This window comes from Suricata suricatta, chromosome 16 (genome assembly GCF_006229205.1).
Source record: "Suricata suricatta isolate VVHF042 chromosome 16, meerkat_22Aug2017_6uvM2_HiC, whole genome shotgun sequence".
Classification (NCBI taxonomy): Eukaryota; Metazoa; Chordata; class Mammalia; order Carnivora; family Herpestidae; genus Suricata; species Suricata suricatta.
Window position 1 is genome coordinate 58,256,754 of NC_043715.1, and position 20,536 is coordinate 58,277,289.

General features: G+C 46.6%; 1 protein-coding gene across 1 annotated transcript in view; it reads left to right on the forward strand.

Moving 5' to 3' along the window:
* The window catches only part of LOC115280341 (zinc finger protein 551-like), a 38,356-nt gene that overhangs the window by 274 nt on the left and 17,546 nt on the right, over positions 1-20,536 (forward strand). The window contains 4 exon segments of the mRNA XM_029925170.1: positions 1-39; positions 3,546-3,659; positions 7,043-7,169; positions 8,481-9,823. The exon segment at positions 1-39 is cut by the window's left edge and continues 1 nt beyond it. Coding sequence (XP_029781030.1) covers positions 1-39; positions 3,546-3,659; positions 7,043-7,169; positions 8,481-9,823 — 1,623 coding nt within the window.

A 20,536-nucleotide genomic window follows, 5' to 3' on the forward strand; every position in this document is an offset into this window, starting at 1 on the left:
AGTCGGAGGGCGGCCGCCGCGCGTGGGGACCCGGCTCAGGTAACCGCCCGGCCCCCGGGCCCTCCCCGCCCTCCCTCCACCCAGACCCTCAAGGCCCGAGCGCGGGGCGCCTGCTCGCGTCCCTGCGGCCCAGGTCCCGGGGTCCCGGCCGGGAGGCGCTCGTGGGCGGGGCCGCGTGTCTGAGCGCCGGCGTGACGGGGTGCGGGCGCGGGCCGAGGGGGGCCGAGAGGGAGGGTTCGGGGGTGTGGAGTCCGCCCTCTGCCCTCGGGGGACCCGGTGTGCGGCGGGGTCACGGGGGCCTGGCGGGCTGAGGTGTGGTAGGGGCGCTGGGACCAGTGGATAGTTGTGACGAGAAGGGGGACACGGTCTGATTTAGGGTCTCAAAGGTTTTCCAGGAGCTGCTCCGGGAGAACCGACAGGAATGGGGGTGATAGGACAGCGAGTCACAGGGAGGTTGAGTCCAAGCTCTCGGAACTAGGAACGGGGAGCTCCGATAACTAAAATTCGAGTTTAGCGTTTCAGCCCAAGGAGATGCAGGGAAGGTTCTAAACGATTGAAGTACACCGTGGTCCCAAGCTTCTGTGGTTGCTTCTGTCCCTAGGTCCCCAAGGCCGAAGTGGCACTTCCGGAACTACGCAGGGAGGTGGAGGGTGTCCCTGGGCCCCTCTGGTTTGGATCTCACATATCAACTTTGGGATTGTGGTGTCTTGGGACTCTTCACCTGCCTGTTTGTCAGCCCTCTCGGTTTGGGGATGTGGGAGAAATCCCACGGCGAGGGAGTGATCGAGACTCATTCTGAGTCCAGGCTGAGGGTTGTGTGCAGGAGTTCTTATTTCTGGAATGGAAAGAGGTGAACAAGGTTGGGGGGACCAGCCCTCGCACCTCAGTCTAAGGGTCTCTGAGGAGGGGGTGGGTGTCGGCACAATATCTATAAGAAAGAAGACAGACAGCGTGAATGGTGGAAATACCACACCTTACTAAGGAAGTCAGGGTCTTATATACCATAGGTGATTACATTTTCCTTCAACGATTACATAGTTTATGGTCCTTGAAGTAAAAACATGTTCTGGAAAGGATCATTCTTATCAGGGAAGAGAGGACAGGAGTAAATAACAGGAACAAATAAATCACTACAAGGGAAGGATTCCCTAACAAGAGTCTGTCTCTAAACATAAGATAAGCCTAAAGAATTTTCTTTGAGGAGTCTCACACTCCTTCAAGGCCCTTCAGCACTTATTTATGGGCAAGACGCTTATCCTTCAAGACGTAAATCTTTGCCAGAGGATTGTGTTTGCTCCCAACAGCAGGCAGTGAGCTGGAAACAATGTAAGGGAAGGCTGGCGTCACTGATTGACCCAAGTTGATTCAAAGCCTAAAAGTATATGCCTCTTTGCAAATCAACAAGAAAGTCATAGACAGGATAAACAGAAGCCACCTGTGTGGCCCAGGAGGCCAAATGTTGTTCACAGTCTCTTGACTTGTTCTGCACCTTCCCAGATAGTTCACCTGTGCCCCGAGGCCTTGCCATCAAGGGTCGCTGTGTGGGAGGTGTTTTGGCCGACTGAGCCCCAACATTTCCAGCTTTCTTACTTAAGAACTCAGCAGCTTTAAATTCCAATCGAAGGCGGGAAACACTAGATCTGAGGCACTGTAAACACAAGGCAAAAGAAATAGGATCAACAATAATATAGCCAAGGACATGCCAATTGTAACCATCATGGAAAGAAAACTGGAATGTCCGATGAGACTTGCAATTCCATTGTAAATATTAGTAGCAATATCATCGGCATTAAATTCTTCTCTGGCCTCACTTATATTAGAGATCTGTTTATGCAGAGCGCTTAAATCAAAGCTTAGGTCAGAGTGATTCCAGATCCCCAAAATACGTTGTTGTACCTTGTACCGAGAATGCTCTGACTCATTCACCTGCAGCGGAGTTACACAAATCCATTTGTAGTCTGAATGGCATCTTAAAGAGAATTGAAATTTTAGAGTTAAAAGCTCTCGACCCATAGACATAACTGCTTCTTCTAGGGCATCAACCTTATCATTAAGTTTTCTATCAATAATTTCTTGAGTAGTAAGAGCTAAAGTCACATTTATTGATAAATTATTGACAAAAGAAGCAGTGTGTACTTCCTTAACCAGTGCAACAGTAGAAACAGTAGCCGCAGCAATAATAGAAATTAAAGCAGTTATTCCTAATATTAAGGCAGCAATAAATCTTTTGGGGCGAGATAATTTTCCATTTAAGAGTTTCAGAGCCTTGATAACATGAAGAGGTAATATTAACAGGAATCATAATATAAGGTGGTTGTTTTACAATCATCATCATATGGATATTTGTTCCAGAAGTGACACAATTAGAATACATTCCTTGCCGTTTATACTGTAAGTATCAGATTGTTTCTTAATCTGTAAAGAAGTAGGATTTTTTTTGTCATAAGTAGTGCAAAGGGAGAGGTTACACATGCTTTAAAGTTATAGAACTGGATTTTCTCGGAACTAAATTGATAAGTAACCTTACGAGTAGCAAAAAGTAATTTCCAAATATGACGGTGAAATTTAATACTGTGGTTTTGCTGAGATACTAATATAGGAACTACAAACCCTGAGTAGATACACGATTAATCGGAATAGGAGAGGGCATAAAAGAGTCCCTCCAACCATGTTTTCCTAGATAATAATTTCGATAATCAGATAAAGGGTCGAACAGACTCCAATCTTGAACGGATGAGTTACTATTCTCCTTAAGGAGAACAGGTCTAGTAGAGTTAAACATACACTCAACCCAAAAAGGACGTGAATCTCGAATATTATTACTCACAACATAAGTGACAAATGGCTTACAGTCTGGATAATCAGAAGGATGAACATAATATTTAATAATTTCTTGAACTGATTCAGATGGATAGGCTCTTACAAAAGAGACATTGGAAGCTGGGAAAAGAGCTGTTAATGCTCGAAGTTTTAGTGTTTGAGCACTAGATCCTAGAGAGACTCCATCGTGAATGGCTCCTGAAAATTGTGTAGAAACACAGTTGGGACTAGGAATAGAGAATGGTCCATCCGTAGGAAAAGTAAACAGATAGCTAAGGAGGAGGGTATGCCGGTATAAGTAAAATCCTGATTAAGTGCAGTGACAATACCTCTAGGATCAGGATTGGTAGGGCCTCCAAGGATGGAAGACGCATTAGTGTAGACCTTAATAGGGTCCTCATGCCAGGTAACAGGATGAAAATTGGGAGGATTAGGGAAGAAAGCCCAATAGTTAATAGCGTAAGCAGGGTTGACTTGAAAAGCCAATAAAGTAAGGGCTGCAAGAACTAGAAACACTGGCTCTCTAGGCATTTGTTGTTGAGATCAAAGTCACTCTGCTTCTGCTGTCAGTCTCTGTATGTGTCTCCAGTTGGGAAGTGGATCTCGTTTGGCGTCGATTGAGAGCGAAGCGGTGTTACATGAGGGAGCAGCCTGTCGCTGATGATCATTCAAATCAATTCTCCTCATTTCTCTGCTCAACTTCCTGGTGTTTTTCCTTGACGTAGTCTAGGGACGGGTCCGACGACGACGATGTGGAGGCATATCGGACCAGACGATCTGGCACCCAAAGAGGCGAATCACTGTCCTGCGGGAAGACACAAGCAAACCCTCGACCCGCAGTTAGTAAGACAGCAGGGCCTTTCCAAGCTCCTGAGAGCACATCTTTCCATGTCACCAGGGGCTTTGTGGTCAGTTTGCTTTGCTAATGCTTAAGCATTGGGGCTTCCCCGGAATTATCTGGAGTCAGGTGATTTAATACAAACGTACAATGAGCCAGGATCTGATGAGGTGAGGCATACTTAAAATCTGATTTTTGAAGTCTCATTATTTGATGTTTTAGAATTTGATTAGTTCTTTCAATAATAGCTTGGCCTTAGGGATTGTAAGGAATCCCAGTTGAATGCTGAATGTGAAACTGTTCACAGAGATTTTTATTATTCTTAGGTGTATATGCTGGCCCATTATCAGTCTTAATTTTAAAAAGCATCCCTAATACAGAGAAGCATTGAAATAAATGTTGTTGAACGTCCTTAAAAGCCTCTCCAGTTCGAGCAGATGCGAAAAGCGCATGAGAATAAGTGTCCGCCGTGACATGGACAAAGGACAATTTTCCAAAGGAATTGACATGAGTTACATCCGTCTGCCATAAAGCATTAGGTTTTAAGCCTCTGGGATTAACGCCCACGTGTGAGACCCCTGAGTTAGCAGGTGGGCAGGAAGGACAGTTCTGAACTATTTGCCGAGCCTGTTCTCGAGTGACCTTAAATTGTAGCCTCAGAGCCTCCGAGCCCTGATGATGAAGTTTATGACTCTCCTGGGCTTCGTGCGCAGGATCCACAGCTGACCAGGCGGCTGCAGTGTGAACGTCAGCTGAAGCATTTCCCTCAGAGAGGGGGCCGGGCAATCTGGCACGAGCTCTGACGGGTCCTGTGTAAAAGGCTCCTGGCGTTGCTGTACTTTAACCTGTAATTCTAAAAGTAAACCTGAAATTCCTGTTTTGTAGACAGGAACTGTTGCAGTTTCAATGGCTGGAAACAGTCCAACCACATATTTAGAGTCTGAAAACAAATTAAACCTCTCTGGAGTTTCTTGAAATAATCTGATAACGGCGACAAATTCAGCTCTCTGGGCTGAAGTTTCTCTCGTTTGAAAAGAAATAATTTTAGGTTCAGATGGGTTTTCATAAATGATTACTGAAGCCATGCCATTAGAGGACCCATCAGTAAATGCTAAAAAGGCATCCTCTAAAGGCTTAGTTTTTGTTTTTGTGGGAAAAATAAAAGAATTTAATTTGCCAAATTGTAATATAGGGTCCTTAGGTATATTAAAGCCAAGATTGCCTGTATCCCCAATCATAGCAACCTGAAAATCAGTAAATCCCTGCATTAATTCCTCAATCTGAAAATTAGAATATGGAAGGACAATTTCTGCTGGCTCTTGTGCAAATAATTCTCTGCTTCTTTTTCTCCCCTTAATAATTAATTGTGCTACTAAGGATGGATAATCAGCCAAAACTTTCTTAGGAGTAGCTGATAAATAGAGCCATTCTAATATTCCTTCTTGCCATAAGCAAGCGGTAGGAGAACGTTCAGTTGGTAAAATTATTAAAGGCCAAGGCTCATTATAATTAACCCTAGTAAGCATGGCTCCTTGTAAAGCCTCATTAACTTTAGACAAGGATCCCAAGGCCAAAGGAGTTAACTCTCGTTTGGAATTTGGATGGGAGTCTCCATGCAAGATTTCAAGTAGAGGAATAAGATCTTTAGTAGACAGCTTTAAAAGAGGCCAATCCCAATTACTATCTCCCAATAGTTTTTGAAAATCATTTAAAGTACACAAATGCTGTGTCTTTAATTGTAAAGACTGTAAAGTCACAGTTTGATTTTCAATTATTCTTCCCAAATAGGAGTAGAGTGAATCAATATGAATGTTTTCTGGAGCTACTTTCAAACCATGAACAGATAAAGTTTGGATCAACTCATCCAAAACGTCATGAAGATGAGCTTTGTCCTGATGTGCTAAAAGAATATCATCCATATCAAATATTCTGCAACTTCCCAAATAGTTCACCTGCGCCCCGGAGGCATAGCCAGTCACGGTCACTCTATAGACTCTCCTGTGTGCTGGAGGCCTTGCCGCCAATGGTTGCTATGCGGGAGGTTTTTTGGCCTACTGCGCCCCACCACAAGGTTATCCCACGAATGGGTACCACCACGTGCAAGTGCCTGTTAGTGTGGGAACAGAGAGCAGGCGGACTGGAGTTAGTCTTGGAAATGGCTGCCTGAGAAGTTGAGCACCTGTAATGGGCGTAGTGGGAGGTTTGGAGCGGAGAGGGGAGATGATCGTACCCAGGTCCAAATAGGCTCCATCAGGGTGTGGAGTAGAAAACAGACTTTGGGGGCAAGGCAGGAGGATGGGTGAGCAGGCCCGAGGGTACTGGAGTAGTCCAGGTGAGTGTCCATGGACCAGAGTGGTGGCTGTGGAGGTGGGAGGACTACATCTATTGCTTGGGCACCTGGGTGGGGGTGAAGAGTATCATAAACACAGAGGGAGGAGAGAGTATTGTACTGTAGGAGAGAGATGTGTGAGGGGAGTACGTGGGGAGGAAGGTCTTGGCGGGTGACCAAGACTTCCAAGGGAAGAGCGGACCTCAGACAGGGAGGCGTAGGACTGATTGCGAGAGATGGGTTTCCTGTGATTTTGGAGTGAGCTTTGGTGGGTGCTGGGGGGTTTGCTGGTGGGTAAAGTCTGGGGCAAATGTGGTCAGTTGTGAGAATCCCTATGCCTGGTACCGGGATGGCTGGGCTTTGAATGAGAGTCAGGTGGAAAGAAGATGGTTGTGGCTGCTGAGGGTACAGCCAGTGCAGCCCCAAAGTGGGAGAGGGTCGTGGGCATCTGAAATTCACATAGGGTTCTATGGGACTGATTTGAAGCAAGGACTAGAGACAGGCAGAGAGGCCTTCAAAGCAGCATCCAGTGTTACCCCTGGTGTTGGGGTTCATCCGAGGTCTGGGGTCGTCCTGGATTTTGAGTTTGCCAAGTTCTTTCCGGATGCCATGTACTGGGCAGCCTGGAGCAAGTCCAGGCAGAGGCATCTGGTGTGGGGCAGGGAGTTGGCTGTGGCTGTGGGGTCTGAAGATGGGAGAGCGGTGCATGTGGAGACAGGGAGAATGAATGGATAGTCCTGGGCCCTGGTACTGGAGACTTACGGGTGCTGGGCGACCCCAGATATCACCGTGAGGTGTGTAATGGAGGTCTCCAGGGAGCTGCATGGCAGGAGAGATGCAGTCCTGTGATCCTCAGGCGTACTCCTGAGCGGTACTTGCTCAGCGCTGGGCACGTTGGTTAATAGAACCATGAGGAAGAAGCAGAACCAGCAGAACCTGGTTTCTCCGCTGAGGTGGGGAGCTTGGGAAGAGGTTGGGCATGCGGTAGAAGTGTGGGTTTGGATTGTGGGTCCTCAGGGGGAAGACTGTGGTTTCATCTGTCTCCAACATGACAGGACAGTGTGACCTTTGAGGACCTGGCCGTGTACTTCTCCTGGGAGGAATGGGGTCTCCTTGATGAGGCTCAGAGACGCCTGTACCACGATGTGATGCTGGAGACCTTTGAACTCACAACATCCCTGGGTGAGGCCCTCACACCCGCCATGGTGACCTGGGTACTGACTTTGCCTTTCTGCTTTTCTCTAGGGGTCACTCTGTCCTTATCTCCAGACCATGGGTAGCACGTCCTTTCCTGGTTCCCTGGGGAGGTGCTGTTGCTGCTATGACTGGTCTCTACTGCAGTCTTCTCTCCTGCTTCCCCAGAGCCCGCTGCCCTGAGGTGTAGCAGCGGGCTCTGGGTAGATCTTCCAGGCAGTCTCGGCCATCAGCCAGACGGACCCCACCTGTCTTGCCCCCTCCCTGGCTGGGTGGCTTCTGCAGATCCATGGTACCTACTTACCTCAGGTTTTGCTCCCTTCTGACAGTTCTGCTGCCTGCACGTGCCAGGAATTGCCATCACTGACACCGAGCCTGCTTACGTGCCCGACAACTTTCTTGAGACCTTTGTCTGAGCTTCTTTTTCTAACGTTCAGTTTTCTTTGATTTGCCGCGTCATGAGCTGTTCTGGGCTGGTACTGGCCACTTCCCTGCCTTGTTTTTCCCTTAGGACCTGTGCTATCCTGCCCCGTGTAGTTGCTCAGCTAGGGCTGTCGGGCAACAGTTCCGGGTGCTGCACAGAATAGATACCACTCCCGCCCTGGGAGAAGGGGCTGCAGGGGGCCTGGCCCTGCTGAGCAGCAGCTGAGGGAAGATGTGAGCCGGGGACCGTGTTCACATGATACCGGTATCCTGTTCGAACCAGTGTTTTGGTGCCATTTCTCTTGGCCACGCCTTATCTCCACCTTTTCTTCTTGATACTTGGCCAGTTTGTCATTCTTCCTCTGACTTCTGGCCCCTGGCTGCTCCCAACTTCCTTGCATCTATCTGCCGCCCATTCCTTTCCACTGCTGCCTTTGCAGTGTCCCCAGCATTGGCTCGTGCATAGCAGGTGGTGAATGCATATCCTCAAATGTCCTTGAACACCACCTACTCACTGGCAATCGACTCTTCTGTTCCTGGACCAAACTCCTTCATAACACTCACATATGAGTAGCAGCCCTCCTGGGGGTCATCCTCAGAGGAGCGAGTCAATTCCCGGCTGCCTCTCCCCACTGGGCTGCATCCCATTCCTCCTCCTTCACCTTAAGAGGCCTCCCTGCTCCTGTGACCTGTTAGAACCCACCGCGCACAGTACCCCCCGCCCCATCTTGCCTCCTGCCTCCCGCCTCCCAGCTCCTTCATCCTGAACACAACCTCATGCATTCATTCTTGGGTGTGTCAGGCACATATTTGTAACATGGCTGCCACCTGTCCCCAGAGCCCACGTGTACTTGACTAGTATTTCTCTGTTTGTAGATTGTTTGTGTCGCATAGAGGATGAGGAGTCCCCTTCGGTACAGAATGTTTCTCTGGGAAGGACACCACCAATCGGGACGTTGGGGCCAAATCTGTCCCCCCAGAAGGTTCATCTCTGTGAGATGTGTGTTCCTGTCATGAAGGATATTTTGTACCTTGCTGATCATCGAGGAACACATACTGAGCGGAAATCCGACACATGTGTGGCATGTGGGAAACAATCCTGTTTCAGTGCAGATCTTCACCAACATCAGAATGAGCACAGTGGGAAAAAGCCCGATAGCAAGGGCATGGACGGGGCTTCCTGTGGGAAGAGCTATAGAGGCCATTCATCAGGGAAGCTTTTCACCCTTGGAGGGGTTGAGAAGGACTTCCTGGCCAGTGTGGGTCTTCTCCAGCATCGGGCCACTCCCGAGGCAGTACTGAGTACACACAGCAGTACTAAGCGGGAGGAGGCCTTTCGCAGTGGACAAAGCTCTTACAGGTGTGGGGAATGTGGGAAAGCCTTCAGTCACAAAGAAACACTTGTTCAGCACCGGAGAATTCACACTGGAGAAGGACTGCTTGAGTGCAGTGACTGTGGGAAAACCTTCAGCTACAGGCGTACCTTTGTTCAGCATAAGACAGTCCACACTGGAGTAAAGCCTTTTGAGTGCAGTCAATGTGGAAAGGCCTTCAGTTGCAAATCTAAACTTGTCCAGCACAACCATACTCACACCGGAGAAAGGCCTTATGTATGTAGTGAATGTGGGAAAGGTTTTAGGTGCAAATACAAACTTATTCAGCACCAGAGAATTCACACTGGAGCAAGGCCTTATGAGTGTGCCGAATGTGGCAAATCCTTTAAACAAAGCTCCAGCCTTGTTCCACATCGGAGAATTCACACTGGAGAAAGGCCTTATGAGTGTGCTGAGTGTGGCAAATCCTTTAAACAAAGCTCCGGCCTTGTTCACCATCGGAGAATTCACACTGGAGAAAGACCTTATGAATGTGGCGAATGTGGAAAGTTTTTTAGCCACAGCATTAGCCTTGTCACACACCGGAGAGTTCACACTGGAGAAAGGCCTTATGAGTGTGCTGAATGTGGCAAATTCTTTAGACAAAGCTCCAGCCTTGTTCAGCATCGGAGAATTCACACTGGAGAAAGGCCTTATAAGTGTAGTGAGTGTGGCAAATCTTTTAAACAAAGCGCCGGCCTTGTTTACCATCGGAGAATTCACACTAGAGAAAGGCCTTATGAGTGCAGTGAATGTGGAAAATCCTTTAGCCGAAACTATAGCCTCATTCAACACCATAAACTTCACACTAGATAAAGGCCCCCAGGGCATAGCCAACACGACAATGTTTTCATTTCATAGTGTGCTCTGATTTAACACCAAAAACTTCACAACCCACATAAGTTTTATGAATCAGCAAATGTGGAAAAAATGTTCAGCCAAAGATCTAAACTCATTGACCATGAAAAGTTCCATGTCAGATAATGGCCTTAAAGCTTCAGCGAATGTCCTTTGTTCAGCGTGACAACGTGCGGAGCCGTCTGCCGTGTATTCCAGTTGCCAGATGTTTTCAGGAGCTGTGTTTCCCATTCTGATCTGCTCAGACCTTGCCAGGATCCTGTCTGCCACCTGGTGGGTCCTCATGGCATGCAGGTCACCTCAGTGTGCTCACAGGAGACAGATGTCTGTGCCCCAGCTCCCATTTTCTAGTGGATACCACAGTCTGATCCCCTGGGGGGTTCTCATTCCCTTCCTCTGACTAGTTATGGCAGGGACCTGACCCACTTTTTGCCCAAAGGCCCCAGTCTAGGAACTGCAGGTGGTTTGTAAAGTTTTACCTTCCTCGGCATTATTGGTCTTAGGCAATATTTTTTATGGATTTTCCAGCCTCCCAACTCACTGATGTGGGTGAGACCTATGTGTCTCATATTTGTTCTGGTTTGTACAATAATAAAAGTGACTTTTAACCTTAAGATTTTTGTGTCTTGTGTGGAGTGGGTTGAAAACAGAATTGGGCTCTGCCATGGTGGAGAGGTGGATGGCTTTCTTGAGGACCTCATGGGGACAGTATGACATCAGACACGACCACTCACTATAGTTGTTACTTATCTTCATTCCTGTCTGGTTTAAAAAAAAGGAAGAGTGCCCCAGTCATCGAGTCGTGGGCCACAGTCAGGCGCCTCTGGGCAGGAGGGGGGCCAGGGGGGAATGCAGAGCAGGGCCCACTCCCAGGCCTTGCCTGTCCTCAGCAAGCCCCCAGCCGGGACCCTAGGAGAGCTGGAATGGACGGGCCTCGCTCCCTCACCGTTTCTTGGTCCCGGGCGTCGGCAGTCCCCTTGTGCCTGCCAGCCTAGGGGAGGAGAGACGGCTGAGGGTGTGACCAGCCCTGCGGCCACCAGCCAGGGGCTCCTGGGCTCCTGGCTCCAGCACTGCAACGCCTCTGGGCTGCGGGCCCGGGGAACCAGGTGCCTGGGAGACCCGGGGGCCCAGCTGGACGCGAGGGCTGCTGCCCTGTGGCCCACCGCCCCTGGGACCGCTCCCCGCTGGATTGGCCCTCTGCCTCCCCCAGGAACTAAGTCTCCCGGCTCTCTCCACTGGGAGGTGACCTTGCTGGGTGCTGGTCTCCTGGGTCTGGAAGGGGGTCAAGTCAACAGGAAAGATCGTGTACTTCACCACTACATTCCCCTACGTGGTCCTCGTTGTGCTGTTGGTGGAGGGGGTGCTACTGCCCCGAGCCCTGGACAGCATCATCTACTGTCTCAAGCTTGACTGGTCAAAGCTGGGGTCCCCTCAGAGACAGAGATACAGAGTGCAAGCAGGGGAGGGGCAGAGAGAGAGGGAGACACAGAATCCGAGGCAGGCTCCAGGCTCTGAGCTGTCAATAGAGAGCCCAACCCCGGGCTGGAACCCACAAACTATGAGATCATGACCTGAGCCGAAGTCAGACACCTCCCGACTGAGCCACCCAGGCGCCCCTTTACTGTATTCTTTTCTTAAATGTTTCTTTGTTTTTGAGTGGGCAGGGGCAGAGTGGGGGTGAAGGGCAGAGGACCTGAAGCAGGGTCTGTGCCGACAGCAGAGAGCCTGGTGCAGGGCTCAAACCCACGGATGGTGAGATCATGACCTGAGCCAAAGTCAATCGCTAACCAGTTGAGCTACCCAGGCACCCTGTACGATACTGTATTCATAAAGTAAGCCATAGAGAAGGAAATGTTCTTCATACAATCATAAGCATGAGAAAAAACACTTACGTAGCTATACTGTAATATTGAAGAAATCAGCATATATGTGGAACCACGAATTACAAAGCTGTGTTGTTCCAGGGTCAACTGTAGTGTGATTTGTAATGGGAGTTAAGTGCTTTATAGATAAGAAATGTCTGTGTCAAAGACGTGTCAAAATTGAATTGAACACCCAGTTGGTGTTGGAATGACACATTTGGTATCAGAAAAAGCCAGATACTGCCTAAGGCCTGCTAAGAAAGACTGAAGGTATCTGTGGTCCTAATTTGTGGCCTGGATGCCAGGATTTTTTGTAGGACCAAAGGTCGCCCATAGGAGGACACAGTTGTAACAACCAATAATACTTTTATAAGTGAGAAGGCTAGGGCATGATCATTTCTCCCAGCTGTAGAGATAGAAATCAGTAGCGTTTGAATTATGGTCGAATATGATATTATTAAGGCCTGATTATCTAAAATGAATTAGGAAAATACAAAGTGCTTATTTTTTCTCTGACTGAAATCATTGAGATATATGAGTCTTAAAACCAGTTTTTAAAGCTCTCATCAATAATTCCCATTAAGCTTAGAGTTCAACCTAAGGCTTATCTCTGCGTGGAAATTTGATTGCGACCATTGATGGTGACTTCCTCTGCGGGGGACCAGCCCACACACCCCAGTCGAAAGGTCCCGAGTAGGGGGTTGGTGTCGGCGCAATATCTATAAGAAAGAAGACAGACAACGTGAATGGTGGAAAAGCCACGTTTTACTAAGATGGCCAGGGTCTTATATACCATGGGTGATTACATCATTTCTTTAATGGCTACATAGTTCAAGGTCCTTGAAGTGAAGACATGCTCCAGAAAGGGTCATGCTTAACAGGACAGGTGTAAATAACAGGAATTATCAAGTCATTGCAAGAGAGGGATTCCCTAATAATAGCCTGGCTCCAAGCAGAAGATGAGCCTGAAGAATTCTATGAGGAGATTTACATTCCTTAAGGCCCCTCATCAGTGATGCATGGGCAAGACGCTTATCCTTTAATAAGCCAATTTTTTGGCAGAGGATTGTGTTTAGTCCCAACAGTAGGCAGTGAGCTGGAAACACATAATGTAAGGGAAGGCTGGCATCACTGATTGACCCAAGTTGATTCAAAGCCTAAAAGTATATGCCTCTTTGCAAAGAAACAAGAAAATCATAGACAGGATGAACAGAAGCCACATGTGCAGCCCAGGAGGCCAAATGTTGTGTCACAGTCTCTCCACGTGTTCCACAACTTCCCAAATAGTCCTCCTGCGCCCCGGAGGCAGAGCCGCGAATGGTCGCTTCGCGGGAGGCTTTCTGGCCTACTGGGCCCCCACATTCCTCGTTGCACGATGTCTACCTATGCTTTTTCACCAGCCCCGAGAACCTTTGCTGCATTCCCCGTGTTCCATTTGCTCAGACACCATCTCAAAAACAGAACCTCACTAGTTCTCTTTTGTTTTAACGAGAACACATATTACAAAGCTGAGCTAGAAGTCTAAGGTGTTTTGTTACTGGTTTTTTACCCCAAATCTGCACTCTTTAAGCTGATGTCCACCTGCTAAGGGCTTCTTGAAATCTTATTTTTGCTTTGTCACTAACCCCACTTAAGTTCTGTGGACTCAGTAGTATCTTCGGGGTGTGTCATAGGCTATTGTAGCAGAGTACATAGTTCCTATTTAGGCTTCCAATGGGAACTTTCCTTATAGCAAAACCACTAGATCCCAACTTTTAGGGAAGCGTGCTTGCCCCCTACCCCAATGACCCTTGGCCCAGGGGCGCATGGCAGCCATTTATAACCAGGAGCATAAGCGGGCCCCAGATGGAGGAGAAAGCCAGATCCACCACCTGGGGATCGCAAACACAGCCTGTACTAGAGCCTTGTCACTCTCTGCGTGTCAGCAATCGCCACGCCACCATCCGACTGTTGCCAGGGGCCGACAAAGCCTCTGTGTTTTGATCATTTACTAGGCTTGTTGCCACCACCTGAAACCTCATGTCACTGAGTTGGGGACTCCAGAGAATCCAGGACCTCTCTTCTATCCTGAATTCCCCTAATAATGACCTCTAAAGAGGTCAGCCCGTCTACTCGAAGAGCTGATGTTATGATCTGTCACGTAAAAGCTTCCCAAAGCCTGGTCGAGGACCTCACCTAGACCCTCCAGGCGTCCTCTCTTCCAGCCGCTCCTTCCCCTCTCCTGTCACCTGCCTGTCCATCTTGGTGTTTCTAGCTCTGTATATTCACGGAAATCTCAAGAATGCCAAGTAAATCAATATTTAACTTTGTAAAGTTCTTCCAGGATTACCTTTTATCTGTGTTAACATTCTGCCACCTTTATACACAGAATAGAAAATCATTTTTTGGGGGGCGCCTAGGTGGTTCAGCGGGTTAAGCCTCTGACTTCGGCTCGGGTCATGATCTCCGGTTTATGAGTCTGAGCCTCGCAGCTCAGAGCCTGGAATCTGCTTTGGATTCTGTGTCTCCCTCTCTTCCTGCCCCCCCCAACATTAAAAAAAATCATTATTTGGTATCATTTGACAACATCTGCCTCCTAAATCTAAAACAATTCTGTTAGGGGCTTCCTGTGTTGAAATGGAAATGACGTCTCCCCTCAGTGTAGGGTCAATTCCCCCATTATTGATGCTCAAGGATGACCTCCCCTGTCTTAACTTCTGAGAAGTTTTGTTCTTGGTTTATCAGGTCTCTTGACTGACAGGCCCGCCCTCACTGGTCTTCAGTCTCTTACTCCCCTTTACGAAAACCTCAGTGAAGTTTGTGTACTTTCGGAAATAACTACCCTTCACTCTGATCTAGGACGTTTTCTTTTCTAGCTTTGCTCTCCTTCCGCCTCTATGGCTAAACTTTTACAAGCACTTTCTCTTTTTGTTTTTTTATTATTTCAACTCCTATGTGTTCTTTACTCATTCGTATGTTAAGTGTCTTCACAACTCCATCCTCATTAACGAACTTATAAACACATTAATGACATTTGAAATTTTTTCTTAAAGTTCTTTCCAGTGGCTTTTGGCCCTGTGGGGTTTTTGTTGTTCTTTTGTATTCTTAACTGAATGCGCCGGCTTAAGAAAAAAAGAAAAAAGCATTCTCTTCGTATTTTAACGAATGAGGGTCCAATCAACAATTATTTCTTAGCAATCTGAATATGCTTTTTGGTGATCTTGTGCAATAGCATGATTATAAATAATGCAATGATAAGCTCAAAACTTTCAAGTGTGGATCTCCATTGAAAAATCCAGCGATCATCTATCTAATGATCTATTTGCAGCCTATTCCTGGACATCTAGTAGACAGGGCAGACTCCACACTTACACCTCTCTGAGATCTCTTTATTTTTTTTATTTTTATTTTTTAAAATTTTTATGTATTTATTTTGAGAGAGAGAGAGACAGGGAGTGAGCAGGGAAGGGGCAGAGAGAGAGGGAGACACAGAGTGTGAAGCAGGCTCCAGGCTCTGAGCTGTCAGCACAGAGCCCAATGTAGGGCTCGAACCCAAAACCCTGCGATCATGACCTGAGCCGAAGTTGGACGCTTAACCAACTCAGCCACCCAGGCGCCCCTCTGAGCTCTCTTTAAAAAAAATTTTTTTGAAGTATTTTTCTTAGAGTAGTTTTAGCTTCATAGCAAAACTGACAGGAAAGTACAGAGATTTCCCCTATTTCCCACGCCCTCACATATGCAGACTCTCTCATTACTAATGTCCCCACTACGTTGGTGCATCTGTTGTAACTGTGACACCCGAATGACCTGTAATCACCCGAAGACCATGATTCACAGTGAGGCTCACTCTTGATGTATATTTTATGGGTTTGGATAAATGTATAATAGCATGTGTCAACCTTTATAGTTTTACAAATTGGTTTCACTACCCTAAAACTTCAGTTTTACTGCCGTAAACATTCTCCACTTAATCGTCCCTCCCTCCGGTCTAAACTGGCAACTACTGATACTTTTATTGTCTCCTTAGTTTTTCCTTTGGCAGAATTATAACATTCTGCAGTTTGCAGCCTTTTCACAATGGCCTCTTTGAATTAGTAATAAGCGTTTAAGTATCCTCCTTTGTCTTTTCATGGCCGGACAGTGCTCGCTCGCTCTCTCTCTTGCTCTCTCGCTCTCTCCAAGTGCTGAATGGTATTCCATTGTCTGGGTGGACCACAGTTTATCCACTCACCTAGTGAAGGACACCTTGATTGCTTCCAGGTTTTGACAATTGTGAAGAAAGGTGCCTGTATACATCCATGTGCAGGATTTGTGTGGACATAAGTTTTCAACACATTTGGGTAAATATCAAGGAATGCAATTGCTGGGTTGCCTGGGAAGCCTGTTCACTTTGTAGAAAACAGCCAGACTGTCTTTCAAATGCGCCATTTTGCTTCCCTCCCAGCACCGAAGGAGAGCGCCCGTTGCTCTGCCCCCTCGCTGGTGTTCGGTGGTGTCAGTGTGAGCTCTCTTCGCACTCCGCTCTGGCCGCTCTCAGTTGATAGCAACCTCACCCTTCCAGTGGCTGGGACTGAAGATCTAGGGCTCATGCTTGACTCATCCCTTTCCCACACCGCAGAACCAGTCCTACAGGAAGTGTGATTAGGTCTACTTTCGAAACATACCATGAACCAGACCCCTTGCGGTCACCACGCCTGCCCTCAGCCTGATGAGACCTACCATCCTCTTGAATTTCTGCAGTGGTCTTCAGCTGATCTTCAGCCTATGCTTATGCTTTTCCAAGTCCATTGTCAACTCTTCAGCCAACATGACCCTCTCAAAGGATGAATCAGGTAATGTCCAAATTTGACCAAGATCCCCGAAGCCCTCCTCATTTTAAGTGGAGAAAATTCAAATTCTTTCAAGACCTTGAGGAGCTCCCCAGGTCTTTAGCCCATGTTCCTCTCCGAGCACATTTAAAGCCTGTGGCTCATTCATGTCATTCCATGGGCATCAGTGCCTCACTTTGCTTGGCACAGTGGCACTGCCTGACACCTGTGTTTGGGTCACATGCTCAAAAATGCCACATGGCTTAATTCATCTTCATTCAAGTCTTGCCTAAAGTTTCCGTTTGCCATCAGGTCTCCCTTACTACTCTACCCTCTCATTCCCTGCTCATCCTCCAACGCCAACCTTCTCGCCCTCAGGGCACCTGTCATCCTATAGCATACTGAATATTCATTATTATTATCTGTGACAACCCCTCAGATTAATGTGACCCCTAAAATACAGCTGTGGAGAAAAACAGTATACAAAACTATATAATGATGGGGCGCCTGGGTGGCTCAGTCGGTTAAGCGTCCGACTTCAGCTCAGATCGTGATCTCATAGTTTGTGGGTTTGAGCCCCGCATTGGGCTCTGTGCTGACAGCTAGCTCAGAGCCTGGAGCCTGCTTCAGATTCTGTCTCCCTCTCTCTCTGACCCTCCCCTGCTTGCGCTCTCTCTCTCTGTCTCTCAATAAATAAATAAATAACATAAAAAATTTAAAAACTATATAATGAGTAATAAATGATCAATACAGCTCCAAGAAAATACACATTGGAATGTCTCTCTGGGAAGCACTGATTTATGACACGGGAGCCGGGCAGCTGGGAAGGCCTGGCCCACTCAGGGCTGCACACAGCCCACTCCTTTTGTGTTGACTTCTCAGAGACCACCGGGTCTGATAAGACTCATTGATTATGGCTGGTCAACCATAACGTACACGCCTAAGCAAGTTCTGTTTTTCTCATGAGATAGCTCTCTGAACACTAGAACAATTTTGAAGTCTTTTATCAATTATCACTTCTCCAATAAATATGGGAATGCGAAGTTGCGGGGGGGACAGTCTCTGAGCTGCCGTCCCCTGCTCCCTTTCTCTTGCAGCTGAGTTGTTTGTGCCTTGGTCTTCTCCCGGGTGTCTAATATCTGTCTCAATACAGGTGAGTTCTCCTCTCCCTTCCCCCTTCCTCTTGCCCTCTACAGATCACTTACACCAAGAAAAATGGATTAGACACGATAGGTACTTAACATCTGTTTACTGAAGTAATGAATAAACGTTGCCTTGGGAGTGCTGGCTGGCTCAGTCAGTAGTGTGTGTGACTCTTGATCTTGGGATTGTGGGTTCAAGCCCTATGTTGGATGTAGAGATTATTAAAAATAAAATCTTTTCAAAATTTTGCCTCACTTTCTTCAAATTCATTTTTAATATACTTTAGCGATTTTTACTTAATGGTTCTTCCTTTTCCTCTTTCAGAACACCATTGGGTGGTGTAAGAATCGTATTTGGGAACCAAGATCCTCAGTTTGGCCAGAAACACGGACCAGCCTTGGACGAAGCTTCCCTCTTTCACGTCACACACACACGGGACAAGCCTCCCATCTGGCATGTCATTTCCACCTGATAGTTTTCAGACAGCCCAGCTTTGTTTTCCCCTGGCTGCTCCCGCTTCTCTTTCTTTCTTTCCGAGTCAATTAATCACCACTAATAGCTCCTAGTAATTTGTACCTTTTACATTTTTTTTCCGGAGAGAATTTCAACTCTCCACGCAGACACTGTCCCTGCAATTATTGGTGAAATGATAATCACTTCTCAGCAAAGAGATGAGATCATGGTGTCCCAAACCTTTATCTCAGATAAGATACCGCCTTTGCGCACGCACTCCTTACTCTAAAAGCTGCTGTTTTGGCGAGGAATGACATTTGGTAAGTAGAACTTACTTTTAGATCAAGAGAGAGATTCTTAGAGAAAAATGATATTGCGAAAGAAACATTTTAAGAAATATTGTGTGTGACTATAATCTTATTTTCCTGGGGAGACAACATGGGCACAAACATACAGAAGGGATATTTTCTGAGGGTCCCTAAGAAGTAGAGACCCAACATTCCTGTCTGGAGGCTCTCTGATGTCTGTCCTCTGCCTTCTCGGGCATAGCCCTCTGAATTTCTGGGGCTCGGGAGCAGAAATCATCAGGTAATATTACAGCGTTTACATCTACATGGGACCCTGACATTTAGCTGGGCATCAGTCCTTTGCTCCTCCCTGAATGTTAGCAGCTGCTTTGAGTCCATCGTGGTTTCTAAAGCCGTTACCTGGACTCAACCCCGTAAGCAACCGTAACCCGGTCTGTTGCCACCACACAGATCCTGGCCAGGGGAGCTGTTGGTGAGGATTATCCTGCCGCTTTCCCAGGATGTCAAATGTGCCCAGTAGGGTTCCTAACTGTGCCTGTAAGAAGGCAGTTTGCTCAAAGGAATGGTGAGGTTTTATTTGTACATGAATGTCTGTGTTTCTTAAAGGACACGTGGGGCCAGTATTCACAGAAGGTTTGTGCCACACTGTTTACCCGAACATTGTTCTTCTCACCCCTGCTCAGCTGAAATATCTGAGTATTATTAAAATTCATTTTTATGGTTTATTATAAATAAATCTGTATTATATGATTCAAGGGTAACCCTCCTTTATTTTCTTTTTTAATTAATTAATTAATTTATTTATTTATTTTAACATTTGTTTATTTTTATGAGAGACAGAGAGAGACAGAGCATGAGTAGGGGAGGGGCAGAGAGAGAGGGAGACACAGAATCCTAAGCAGGCTCCGGGCTCTGAGCTGTCAGCATAGAGCCTGATGCTGGGCTCCAACTCATGGACCATGAGATCATGACCTGAGCCGAAGTCAGATGCTTAACCAACTGAGCCATCCAGGTGCCCCAAATTTATTTATTTTTAATTTACATCCAAGTTAGTTAGCATGTAGTGCAACAATGATTTCAGGAGTAGATTCCTGAATGCCCCTTACCCATCCCCCTCCACAACCCCTCCAGCAACCCTGTTTGTTCTCCATATTTAAGAGTCAGTTTTGTCCCCCTCCCTGTTTTTATATTATTTTTGCTTCCCATCCCTTAGGTTCATTCGTTTTGTAGCTTAAAGTCTGCATATGAGTAAAGTCATATGGTGTCTGTCTTCCTCTGACTGGCTAATTTCGCTTAGCATGATACCTGCTAGTTCATCCACATCGTTGCAAATGGCATGATTTCATTCTTTTTGATAAGGACAACTCTCCTATCTCTTTCACTTTGTATTTGTTAATCAATGTCAAATGTATACTTTACTTAATTTTACCTATGATTTCCGAAAATTTTCAACTGGAGTTATAAACCTTCTACCTTTCTCTCAAGAAAGATTTGAACAAGTTTATATGCAAATGCATAAAATAAATGTTCTTTTCTTCCTCATTCTCCCTCTTCCCTAAGCTCATATGTTACTAGGTTTATCCTTCCAGAAATGCTTTGCTTCATTAGCATGTATTTTTCTTAATTAATCTGTACTTCACTAAGATTCAAGTGTTTCCTAGACTTTAGTGTCAGTTACATAATGAATTTTAATTTGATAACTTATTATCTGTTCATCTAAATAACAAATATTAGTTGTTAAAGTTTATTTACTTTGAAAGAGAGAGAGAGAGAGAGAGAACATGCATGTGCATGTGTGAGCCAGTGGACGAGGGGCAAAGAGAGAGAGAGAGAGAGAGAGAGAGAGAGAGAGAGAATCCCACGCAGGTTGCATGCTGGCAGCATGGAGCAGATGTGGAGCTTGAACTCACAAAGCACGAGACCATGACCTGAGCTGAAATCGAGAGTTGGCCGCATTACTAATGAGCCACTCAGGCACCTCAGTAACAGATATATTATTGTAGAACTAAAGTCTCTTCTTGTTTGATGTATCTGAATTTAATTCTCTGGAAGCACCTAACATTTAGAAGGTTATAAAAAATTGCTAATTAAATGTGGATAACAGAACTGAAATTCTTACCTAATAATATTTTATATACAGAAAGATCC